Source organism: Octopus sinensis, linkage group LG1 (assembly GCF_006345805.1).
Source record: "Octopus sinensis linkage group LG1, ASM634580v1, whole genome shotgun sequence".
Lineage (NCBI taxonomy): Eukaryota > Metazoa > Mollusca > Cephalopoda > Octopoda > Octopodidae > Octopus > Octopus sinensis.
Genome location: NC_042997.1, coordinates 75,622,356 through 75,635,445, shown reverse-complemented (window position 1 = coordinate 75,635,445; position 13,090 = coordinate 75,622,356). Strand labels below are relative to the sequence as shown.

The following is a 13,090-nucleotide window of genomic DNA, read 5'->3' as shown; positions in this document are numbered from 1 at the left end:
CATACACTAATATGATGGATTACAAATGGTGCTTTTAAAAAATACTCTGCTATTTCGAATTTTTCTGCAGATCATATGTGATCATTAAGTCCCAAAGACACAGTAGTTGAAAACATGCTATAAAGGAAATTATTTTAACTAGGAACAAAAACTTAGTTGCAGATTCAATTTACCAGGATTCTACCAGTGTGATTAGATAGTTTAAGAAAACCAACATTGCGTATTCTAACACTACAAACATCTACCATCATTTCCAGGTAACAAGTTTTTGTCTTACAGAAGTTTATAAAAAATTTTTTTTATAATACTTTCATAAAATTTAGATATTCCAAATTTTATGAAGTAAATGTTGTGCTATTTCAAATGACTATTAATTAACAATAAACTTTTATTAAAGATATGATTAGCTGACTCAAATGGGCCAATGGCATGGATGTGATAATTTAAGGAGGATTAGTGAATAGTATACACAAAACAGTCTAGACTGAAATGCCCATTTTAGTTGGAGAAAGAAAACAAAACCTAGTAGTAATTGTTCACAACTCTCAAAGAAAAGGTAGATACGTTCAAGCAATTAAGAATTAATTTCTCTACAGGCATAATGATTCTACCAAGACACAACAAATTTCTTGAAGTTAATTTACATACTTAGAAAAGAATTACAAATAATTTTTGGAAAATCTAATTTTCATAATGAAACACATGAGCTGAAAGAAATAATTCAAATGGGCCAATGACATGAATTTGGATACTGAAAGCTGTGTGTCAAAAACTCTTAGTTGAGATTTAATTCTCAATACAACATTTTCTTTCTATCTAACATATTTTTCGATTCATTTTGGGACATATTCACAAAGGAAAATAGACATATAATTGTTTTGTTATATTTCGTTCAGTATGCTTTAAGTGTATATTATGATTGATTTACATGCAATATATGTGTGTGTATATAAATATATATATACAAACACACTCACACACACAATTAATCAATTAATTATACTCTACAGTATGCATTGAGTACTTTTTCTTCAGTTCATTATAACAAATGTATGTGTGTGTGTGCGTGCGTGTATTGTCTATGTATGTATTTATACACACACAACACTCAAGGCTGCAAGCACAAAAGGTAACAGAAATCAAACACTAAAAATGTCTGACATAAAAACTGAGGTGGTATCCAACTTGCAAGAGGAAGTGAACTCTTACTTGCTGACTTAGTCATCCTGTTAGGGCCAAGATCAGGATGTTTTTGGGAACTGCCTACCATTGAGAGGAGACTACTGAGAGAAATTTCAGACCCAGAGGATATCATGCTGTGATTCATCAACTGTGAACTGCCAGCCATCACATGATGTATTCCTGTAACATTGCTCCCTACTCCACTCTCTTCTGTAGCATCAGTACTTTCCTCAATCACCTCCTCCTGTTCATCATAGGTGTGCACTGCTGATTTTTCAGCATGCATCTTCAATGCTTGCTGCACAGCTTCATGATCTGATTGATTGAATTGGCAATGAATATATTATGGGTGAATAAAATTTAATGGATATATTAGTTGAATAATTATTTTTAATACATACATTTAAAATTTACAACAAGAAATATATAGATTTTCAAAATCATGTACAAATACAATAAAATAAAAATAACATTTTCCATGAAACTATTTTTGACAATACATATCAAAATAGGATTACATCATTAGTTACACGGCTTCTCTTGATATAAAAATCAAAGATGACAAAAATTGGTCTCAAAAATCAGAAATTGTCATTTTTGGGATAAGAAAGGTTTAAATCTTTAAATGCAGGTGAATGGAAACAAAAATTATCTATACAATTTGATAATTTCATACTCAGTCTAACTGGAACAAATACTGATGCAAGTAGCCAAGAATTGAAGGTCATATACAACTAGATATACAAGTTGTATATAAGCAGTGTTACCTAAATGTCATCATTAATGCTGAGCATAGCAAAAGTTTTTCATGCTTACCACAATTTGTCTTGAGTCAATGCATCTGTAAGGCCTAATATCTTGAAATTAGATCTTGCTACTTGCTTTGTTTTTATATACCATGAAAACTTTTCAATTATCAACACCTGAAATTTTCAGTATTTATCATCAATTCACAACAGTAGTTTCTCCTGCATATTGTAGCTGATGCAAGAAGTTTAGAAAGATGCTACATTTATTGGCAAACTAAATTTTCTAGCTACAAATTTTATAAGAACTTTTACATGGTAGCTTAACCTTCAAAAAATAGTAACCAAATGTCCGTATTAGTTTAAAAACTGAAAGGATGCATTGAATAATGTAGTCCTAGATAGACCATCTCTAGCCCCTCTCCCCGCACATTGTAAAAAAGAAATAACAATATAGAGACTTAGTTATTTGAAAAAGTAACTAAACATCATAAGTACATGTTGTTATCACTGATGATAAGGAGCGTTTGATTTATGCAGAGTGAAACAGTGTGAGCTGATGGGGAAAAAGTATCTGTAGTAGCAATAAATGAAATAAACTGAGAAAAAATACATAAGATTATTCCAGAAAAATAAAACACATATATGTGCAAAGGATCGTAGTTTTATGATATAAAAGTACATTACATTCTAAACACAAATATGATAGCCATAAATTTAAATTGGGCTTCAGCATCTTATATAATAAAGATACAGTGCAATATCAAAACACTATGAATAGAAACCAAATTTCATTACCATCAACTTTCTTGACAAGGTATATTCAATTGACAGCATATTACCTTCAACTTGATATGGATCAAATTTAGCCTCAATAAAATCAACAAGAATTAAGTTTTTGCTGCAATCACAAATTTGTTCAGAAATATTCTAGTTAACTGAATCAATGCTAAAAACTTATTTTATTGATTTCTACTGAATCAAAAGTCAACTTTGTAGGGTTTAAAGTCAGAATGCAAAGGGATGAAACTGAATATGATAAAATATTTAGTTTGCTGTATATATATATATGAACCAAAAGAGTTTGATTTGGATTGTGTGCTACCGGGATTTTCCATCAGGCTGGAAAAACTTTGAATAAATATTTGGATTTCCAGCAGCCTAACATAAAGTCCCGTAAGGGGCTTGGAAACTTTAAGTAGCACAGAATCTGAATCAAATTGTTTTGATCCATAAATGTATCTTTCAATAAATGTGTTGAGTGCCCTTTCTTTTGTTAGTTTACTTACTTGTATACACACACATTACTTATAATAATACCAACAACAATGTACAACTCACCAATGACTGATTGTGGCCGAAGTTTCCTTCCATATAATGATTTCTTTTTGTAATTTAGTTTGGGTGAATACTAAAAGAAAAAGTGATAATTTATAAAACAAATATCAAAACATAAAATACAACACATTTCCCGATAACATTAAAAAACAAAAAATCCTACATCAACATTTCTTTCTCAAGAAACTGCTAATTAAGTTTCACATACTTAGAATCTTTCCTTAAATATATATATTTATATATAAAATAGAAGTATTTATGAGCTGTGGTATTGATCTCTTTCTGTTTTAGATATCAAGATTAACAATGATATACTAGCATACTGCCTATCTAGTACCATGAATGTGGTTCTGAGAAATGTTTCTCTGTTACATTTACTTTAACCCTTTTAAAACCAACTCACATGTGACCACTCTTAGTTTTATGATACAAGTCTCCTATTTTAAAATGAACTAATTTAAAATTTCTCATCAAACTTTTATATTAATTTATGTTTTAAACACCAGATTAATAATGATAACATTATTTTACTTAATTCATCATCATCGTTTAATGTCCGTTTTCCTTGCTGGCATGGGTTGGACAGTTTGACTGGGGACTGGCAAACAAGTAGGCTGAGCCTAGCTCCAATCTGATGTGGCAAGGTTTCTACAGCTGGATGCCCTTTCTAATGCCAACCACTCTAAGAGTGTAGTAGGTGCTTTTTATGTGCCACCGGTATGGAAGCCAGTCAGGCAGCACTGGCATTAACCATGTTTGGATGGTGCTTTTTATGTGTCACAGGCATGAGGAGCCAGTCAGGTGACACTGGTATTGGCCACAACAACAATTTCTGTTTTGATTTCGATCTTGATTTGCTTTGATTTTGATTTTTGATTTTACTTGACTCAATAGGTCTTCTCAAGCACAGCATGTCACCAGATAATTCAAGGGTACTTTTAAATGGGATGGTTATGCAACACTGGTATAGGCTATGGCTAGGATCTCACTTTATTTGCTGGGTCTTTTCAATTACAACATATCTCCAAAGGTCTCAGTCTCTTGTCATTGTCTCTACGAGGCCCAACATTCGAAGGGTGTGCTTCCACCCCATCCCACGTGTTCCTGGGTCTACCTCATCCACGGGTTCCTTTCACTGTTAGGGTGTGACATTTCTTCGCACAGCTCTCCTCAACCACATGCAGCACATGGCCATACCAGTGCAGTTGTCTATTTTGTACACCACATATGATGCTTCTTATGTCTAATATTTCTCTCAGGATGCTTACACTCTGTTGTGTGTGGACACTGACATTACACATCCATCAGATCATACCAGCTTCATTTCTTTCAAGCCTACATATGTCCTCAACAGTCATGGTTCATGTTTCACTGTCATGTAGCATGGCTGTTTGCACACATGCATCATACAGTCTACCTTTCACTCTAAGCGAGAGGGCCTTTTGTTACCAGCAGAGGTAGGAGCTTTCTGAACTTTTCCCAGGCTATTTTTATTCTAGTGGCAATTCTCTCAGAAAATCTACCCCCACAACAGACTTGGTCACCTAGATAGTGGAAGCTATCAACTACTTCTAGTTTCTCCTCCTGGCATGTGATGGAATTTGTTTTCTGAACAACTTCGGTGTTTATTGCCCCTGTGCATCTGCTGCACACAAAAACTACCATCCCAGTTAACCACAGAATTAATTTAAATGAACGCAGTGTATTTCAACAGAAATTCTTGACTTAATTGTGGTACCAATAAATGTAGAGATTTTAGCTACTCTATGTAATATCAACATTTACACATCTTAACATTTTAGGCCACATGAAATTTTTAAGCCCTACTTTTATGTCTTTTAATCATTAGACTATTAACATATGAGAGCCCTCAACTTGGAGTAAGTCTCTGCTTCAATTTGAACTTGGACAGTTTTCTTTACAATCATAAACTTTTCATAAACAAAAACTGAATCTTTCAAGTTGAATAAGGACATCAGTGCAATTGGCTTTTCAAATGATAACATCACTATAGATCAGTCTAGGCAGATTTGTTCTAAAGCATATTAAAAGAGACACATCTGAAGAGAAAAGAGAAAACTTTACTCTGAATGTCAGGAACTTAGAAATGTGAGCAAATTCTTGTTAAAATGTGTTGTATAAAAAGAACCCCCAAAACTGCCTGTACTAATACAAGCATACCCACCACTTTTACAGGTATATTCTTGCTTTTCTCTTAACACACACTGTACTTATTATGAACAGAACATGACATTTCTTTTTCTTGGGACTGCTGTGCTCCATGCAAACATTTAACAATGAAACGAACGATAAATTGAACAGGAATGACTACTCTTATCATTCACCCAACATCTCATCTGTGTTATTGTTAAACACTCATAACCAACCCTTCATAGCCAATCTTATCAATTTGATGTGCTAAACTTTTAAACAATATTCCAAATAACTTCACAGACTACCAAGGTTTGCAATACTATAGTAATTAATCAACAGGAAAATAAAGTAGAATATAAAATCTCTTATCCAAATTTCACAATCTATTGGTAAATATATCTACAATATTTATTTAGGAAATCAAGCTTACTTTTACAAGAAAGAAGTCATTGCAGCAATAGATATTGCAGTCATTTACATCTCTAAAATGTCCATTATTTTAAAAATAAATTAAAATACTCTTGTTTGTCTATTCTTCCTAGAAAATTAGGTTAAGAATATCATTAGTATTACTTACATTTTAAACATTATTTTCCTCATAGTTTTCATGGTCTGAATTAATATGCAGAACAACTTAGTGACAACAGTGGCATCCTTCTTTGATTCTTTAACCCTTTCGTTACTATATTTCTGACCAAAATACACCCCTTATGTGTTTCAATTAATTTCTAACATAATCATAAATTTAGTCTGGTTTCATTAAACAACTATAACTTTTTTATTTATCAATATATTAACGTGAATTTTGGAAGATAATTTAATGAAATATTCTCAACCAATTCTATACTATAATTTTTGTCACAAAGTGACTCTAATTGCAGGTAGATACAGGTATATTAAACAAAATATAAATTTATTAAAATTTTGTTCAAACATCGCTATAGAAAATGGGTTATTAGCTAATATTCAATTGGGTATACAACAAAATTTTACTATAGAATTTGTAATTCTGGGTAACTTTCTGATACCCATAATAATATTTATGGCAAAATAAGCCTTAATTTCATTTAAGGTTGTGGGAAACCACTAACTATCCTTTCTTTCGTTTTGTTTACATTTAGCGTAACGGTTTGTTTCCACCGTAATGATTTCAAATAGGCTCATTCGAAAAAGTAAAAAGAAATAGTCTAAGGCTTTACTCTTCTGGGAAAGTCTGTGGCTTGGTCCAGTTTCTTCACAAAAATCACCGAAAGAAACAGTTTTTCAATTTTCACTCCATTCAGGTGCCAATTCATTTTCTTTATTGCTGTCGGAGCTCTCGGATTCACTGTTTTCACTTTCGGAAAATGAAACATCAGATTCATTATCAAATACCACGTGCTTTTTTTTTTCAGTCATAGAGTTAGATTTATGAAGGTCTTCAGTAGAAAATCCTTCGAATTCTGACTCGCTGCTTGATATAATGAAATTCGTATCCATTTTTTGTCAGAATTACAAATTTTGAAAACACAATAGGAACAAATTTCAGAAAAAAATCTCCCAAAATTCATGGAATTAAAATTACACTTCGATCGTTGTACAAAACAGTAGTTGAACTGTTTACGAAGTATAATATGTGTTTTCACGAATGTACTAAAGAGATTTGCTCTGATATTCTCATTTAAATATGAATAGGTAAATATGGGCGGGTTTGGGTGTTTTGGTCACATTAACCAAAATTTTTTTCGGGCGGCTTTGGGCGGTTTGGTAATGAAAAGGTTAATACATTTTTTTAAGTTAATTTCATTTTAGAATTTCATACCACAATACCATTATTAACCTCTTTTAAATAATCTCTAATATCTATTACTTCAACTTTTTAATTTCTCTTTTTTCTCTCTCTCTTTTTAAATAAGTTAACTAGAGGAAAAGAGGTAGTATCCATAAATTTTTTAGACCAACTCAGACTGGTGCCCAACCTGGATATGAAGGAAAAATGAAGGTGGAAAGGAAACTTTCTGGCTTGAATGTGGGTATAAAAAGAACTTTCAGGTCTGAATCTGAGTGAGAAAGAATATTCCAGTCCAAATACTTGCACTGGAGTAGACTTGGCTAAAGACACCATTAAATATGCTTTCACCCAATTAACCACTCACTGTAACTTGCAAATACTTTTACAGCTAGTAGTTACAATTTTTACAAGTACAAAAGCTGCTCAACTTCCACACATCTTGTATAAAATCTTGTATTCCATCATTTTAACTTTGAGTTCAAATAATTTGTAAAGGAGTTTAAAATATGATAATTTAAGAATCAAACTCTGAAGAAATATAAAAAAAGTCAATATCACACACACAAGAATAGAATCCATGACATAAAAAGGAGACAATGTTGGTAAAAAACCAGAGCTATGTTTTTGGAACAAATAAAATAAAGATGGAAAAGAAAGGATGGAGAGAGAGTTAGAGAATGAGTGGGTGAAGATACTTACATCAAAGTCACTTAAATCCTGAAGCATTTCAATTGGTTTATACTACATGCAATGGAAAAGGGAACAAAACAAGGCAGGTTCAGTTAAATTTTTTCTTTTTTTTCTTTTCTCAGAGATTAAAAAAAAGGCATATGAAAGTTATAAAATTTAAAATAATAAAAGGAAGAAGTGAAACATGCATAAGTTGTGAAGCCATTTTCATACTTTATGGACTACTTTGAGAAAATCAAGTATATTACTAGGTATCCCTGTAAAGCTCTGTAGAAGGGGCACACAGTTTGACCACACAAAAACCCACTTCTTGCTTGATCATTTCATGTCAAAATTCATTTTTACTACAGACAATTATATATCATTTGAAAGTTCTGCATGTGAACTTTCTTCTCATATATTAGGTTGTCTGGAAAGTTCTGAGTATTTTTTAATATGCGAAAAGGGATATAAATAATTGGCCTTTCATTAAAATTTTATTCAATGAGATAATTTCCATTATTATTAATGACATTTGCCCATCTATAAGGCAATTTAAATATTCCATCAGCATAACATTTGATTGGTTTTGAAGAAAAAAGTTATCTAGATGCATGTTTTTTCTTGCAAGGAGTTCTGTAGAGACAAAAACAAGTGGTTGTCAGGAGAATATGGAGGATGGGGTAAGAAATCCCAGTCAAGTTCATGTAACTTTGTTCAGGAAGCCAAAGACACATGTGGTTAGGTATTATCTTGTTGGAACACTACCCCTTTCCTGTTGGCAATCTCTGGCTTCTGAGATTTTACAAAAACAACAAAAATATTTTTTAATTCAGAATTAATAGTCTAATTTTGTGGGAGAAGTTCATAATAAGCTTTATGATCCCACCAAATACAAAGCAAAGCTTTTTCGGCATATATATTCATCTTTGGTTGCTGTTTTGGGGTATCCTTATGCAAACTTCAGGATCTTTTTCACATTACATTTTCATACACAATCCATTTTTCATCTTCAGTCACAAGTTGTTTAAAAAAAAACATGCTTTCATCCCGTTTCAAAAGCATATTACAAATGGAATACCAGCCAAAGCAATTTTTTTCTGAGAGTTTGTGAAGGACCCATACATTATAATGAGGAATGTATCCTAGCTTCTCTATGTGTTCATGAGCCGTACTTTTAGAAGCTTCCAACTCCTCTGCAAGTTCTCTAGTGATATTTGGGTTTTCTTCAATTTTTGCCTTCAAAACAATTTTGAAGGTCTTCCACAGTGACTGCCATCTTCCAAGCTAAACTCTCCAGTTTTAAATTTTGCAAACTACCTTTGAACAATTGATCCACCTACAAGTATCATCCCCATAAACCTCACAAATGTTTTTGCAAGTCTGTGCAGCATTTTCTCCTTTTTAAAAAAGAAAAATGTTACAATGTGAATATGAAATTTTTGGTTATCTTTTTTCAAATGTCAATAAAGGGTAACTGAAATAAAAGATAAATCTATTTTTAGTCAGAAACAAAGAGATGTATTACCATTTCAAGCAACACCAAAGTTTTAACTGTGTTACGTTTCAGGTGTGTTCAATGAAGTGTTAAACGATTTAGCTTAAAAATGCTCAGAAAAGTTCCAGGCAACCTAATACTTTTGATAAAAATCTCAGACTTAAATATCATGCCAGGTCTCGTCAATCGCCCTCGTATTTCCATCTGTTCACAATGTTTGTCTCATTTTTGTTCTTGATTGCTGAACAGTAGCACTAGTTCTAGTTCAAGGCACTGGAGTGCTATAACTTGATTTGTGTTGAAAATGGGAGTCATGAAAAGGACGTGTTTTGTTTTATTTTAATATAAAAATTGATGGGTTGTACATCAGATAATTGTTATGAATTATAACATGAAAATTTTATCATTAATCTTCACTTAGAAAAGAACATATTTTCTTCAAGATTTGGATACAATAAGAAAGAAAAATTGCCATAAATTCAATTTAGTAAATGTCAAATCTGACCACAATATGTTGCAAAAGTGCAAAGTCAATAAAAAAGGGAATACCACTGATGGTACTTGTCAAAATAGCATATTCCTTTGGGACAAGAGCTGAAATGAAGCATGAATCCAAGGCTTTAAATATCTGAGTTTGAGTCAGAATTTGAAGAAATGGACAAACTAATTGGTAAGCAAACATATATTTCTATGAAAAAATGCACTAAATTGAGTCATAAGACTTCTAGAGTCCAAAGTTAGCATGGAATCATTGTGCTGAGAATGTTATTTATTCCCTTTCACTGTTTTAACAATGTGTGGAGAGCAAGGTCCAAATAAATTTTTACTTTTACATTTCATAATGATTATCTGAATGATTATATGAAAATAAAGCAAAAAAGTCCTTTTCATGACTATCATTTTAAATACAAATTGAGTTATAATGCTCCAGAGCATTGAACTAAAACTAGCGCTACTGTTCATCAGTCAAAAATAAATATAGGACAAATGTTGTAAATGGGTGGAAATACAAGGGTGATTGAGGGGACATGGCATGATATTCAAGTCTCAGATTTTGATCAAAAGTATATGAGAAGAAAGTTCACATGCAGAACTTCCAAATGATATATAATTGTCTATGGAAAAAATGCATTTTGACATGAAAATTATCAAGCAAAAGGTGGGTTTTTGAGTGGTCAAACTGTGCTCCCCTTCTATGGAATACCAATTAAATGTATTGTGAAGCTCCCAACTTAGAGAGAGGATTGAGTTTTATACCCCATACCAGTGTATCAAAGCTGAGCCCCCTACAGATAACAGACTGCAATATAGTTATATCTGAAAGAAGCTAGTGATGGCCTTTAATTACTATAATTTGACAGTTTTGGATCAAGACACACACAGAAGCTGGATTTTCTTCATTTTGATGGGGATTTTTCCAATTTTTTTCACCAATGCCTTGGATGTAAGGCAGTGGGAGGGAGCCTTTTACAAAAAGTTTTTTTTAAATATATGATTTTCTTTTTCACCACAGCCCCCCTGGACCAATTTTGGCCAGGTTTTTTTTACACTACACACTTTAAAATGATGGGAGAAAACTTTTGGCAAAAAACAATTTTTAGAAAATATTTTCAGACAGAAAGGTGTGTGATTTAAGGTAGATTTAGCTATTTTTTCAAGCACTTCCCATGGCCACCTGTTACCTTCCTCATTTCTTTGTCATTCTGACATGACACCTGAGTTTTGTTTAGCTCAAGGGCAGTCCATTGCTGAGATTTAAGAAAACAAGAAAGAAAAATTATTTTGAGGCTCTGTGTGTGTAAGAAAAATAATCATATTTACTATCAGAAAAGTATGCTATTAAAATAAATAATGCCTTGTATACCTATTTTAAATCACTGTGGATAAATCTCAGCAATGACCTTCTCAGGCTCTCCAATATTTTAAAATTATAAACAAAAACAAAGGAAGAAGGGGGTTTGAAGAAATAAATTTAAAAAAGGAGTTGCTTGGTGCTGATGGATTGGTGTTGAAGAAACGAGGAAGATACCAGGTGATCATGGGATGTGCTAGAAACAACAGCTAAATCCCACTTAAATTATACAACCTTTCATCTGAAAATATTTTTTTTTGTTAAAACAAAGAAGATCCAACTTATGTGGGCATCTTCATCTGAAACTCTGTCATTTAATTGTTTATAGCCATTTTTAATAAAGTCCATTAAAATTTTATTTAAAATAGTATCATCTTCTCAAAATCTCAGAACTTTCTTTTAGTTCTTTACCTACTACAAATGTACCAAAACCAAGTCCTTGTGACTTGTACTTTTGGAATTAGCTAGATCTCAAAACACATTAAATCCTTATGCTCACATCATGAAATCATCTGTTTGTTACATGCAACAAGATAGGTTTTACATGATTTAAAAAAAATCACCAAAAAAATGCTTCGTTTTCAAGAATCTGAAAAATTGGCAACTGCTATCCCATGGACACTATTAATTTGTGTAATTTAGAGATGATTTTCACCTCAGTTTCAAAGATATGACACCACAATTATGTCCAATTATTTAGGCTAATTAGGCAAGATTTCAACCATTTTGCCAACCATTCAAAATGTCATATTTCCTAAAATATTTATCCAAATGTTTCTTTTAGGATGTTCTCCAAGAAAAAGTAAAGTAGAAGTTAGATATAAATATTTTCAAAAATTCATATTAATACCTAATATTACATTAAGCATTATTTTTAAATATATTAAATTATTTAAATATCAATGTAAATATAAGCATACACTTAATATTTTCACAATGTGTTGTACAAACTTCATTAAGTGTAATACTTTTTAGGACAAAAATCAGCCACATTAAATGATTTTAGCAAGTAGTGGTAGTAAAACCAGTCATTTTTTAAAAATCACAGATAGGGAGGAGAGTGGGTTAAAATCAAAATAAATTGTTTTAAGATTCATGCAAAAATATTTTCATGCAATAAACATAATAACGGTTAAATATTAAAGTACTAGTGAGAAGAAATAGCTGATTGTGATTTTCATGCTTTCCCACAGATATTTTATAAGGAAACAAGTACTTTTATCTAAAATTTGAAACTATTTTGGAGATCAAAATTGCCAAGAACTTTCCACTTGATCAAAGGAACTCAACCTAATACAATTAACCCTTAAAATAGACTCAAAATATTAGAGTTATGGGCACAAAAGTAAGAAATGGTATTATGCTCATGTATTTCTGGAGAGTACTGACAATGTGAATGAAATAATTTTAATTAGAAATAGAAATCTGATGTTCTATCTGGTTCACCAATACATTGCTGATGTACAGTGGCATACTTCAATACATATGTGGTGCATTCCAGAAGTTTTGAGATTTCTTTTAGGAGAGGCAGTAGTTATCACTGTCCTACATTGTTGTAATTTTAGTATATCATTACTTTACATCTAATGAACTGACCTGCTAACATTTTTATTCCAGACTGTTGTGTGAGAGTATGATGCATCCTGGCAAGAATGGACTGTAGCACTACATATAAATAGTAGTGGACTGAGTAAATGAGGTAGTTCATGCTAGTTTCACAGTTCATGTGTTGATAGTTCAAAGTTTACAGTTTGAGTTAGCATGTTGGATTGTTGTTTCTTAAAAGATTGTTTGGTATATTCCATGCAGTTACTGCCATTTGTTTCAATTATATTGTTATTACATTGTTGTAGTTTATTTTCTTATCCTTAAGGATATAA

General features: G+C 31.9%; 1 protein-coding gene across 1 annotated transcript in view; it reads right to left on the bottom strand.

Moving 5' to 3' along the window:
• Window positions 1-13,090, bottom strand: part of LOC115210256 — a 439,746-nt gene that overhangs the window by 114,784 nt on the left and 311,872 nt on the right. The window contains exons 25-27 of the mRNA XM_029778744.2: window positions 7,891-7,932; window positions 3,270-3,339; window positions 1,210-1,497 (exon numbers count right to left, since the gene is read on the bottom strand). Of these exons, the coding sequence (XP_029634604.1) occupies window positions 1,210-1,497; window positions 3,270-3,339; window positions 7,891-7,932 (400 nt within the window). The remainder of the gene's footprint in view (window positions 1-1,209; window positions 1,498-3,269; window positions 3,340-7,890; window positions 7,933-13,090) is intronic.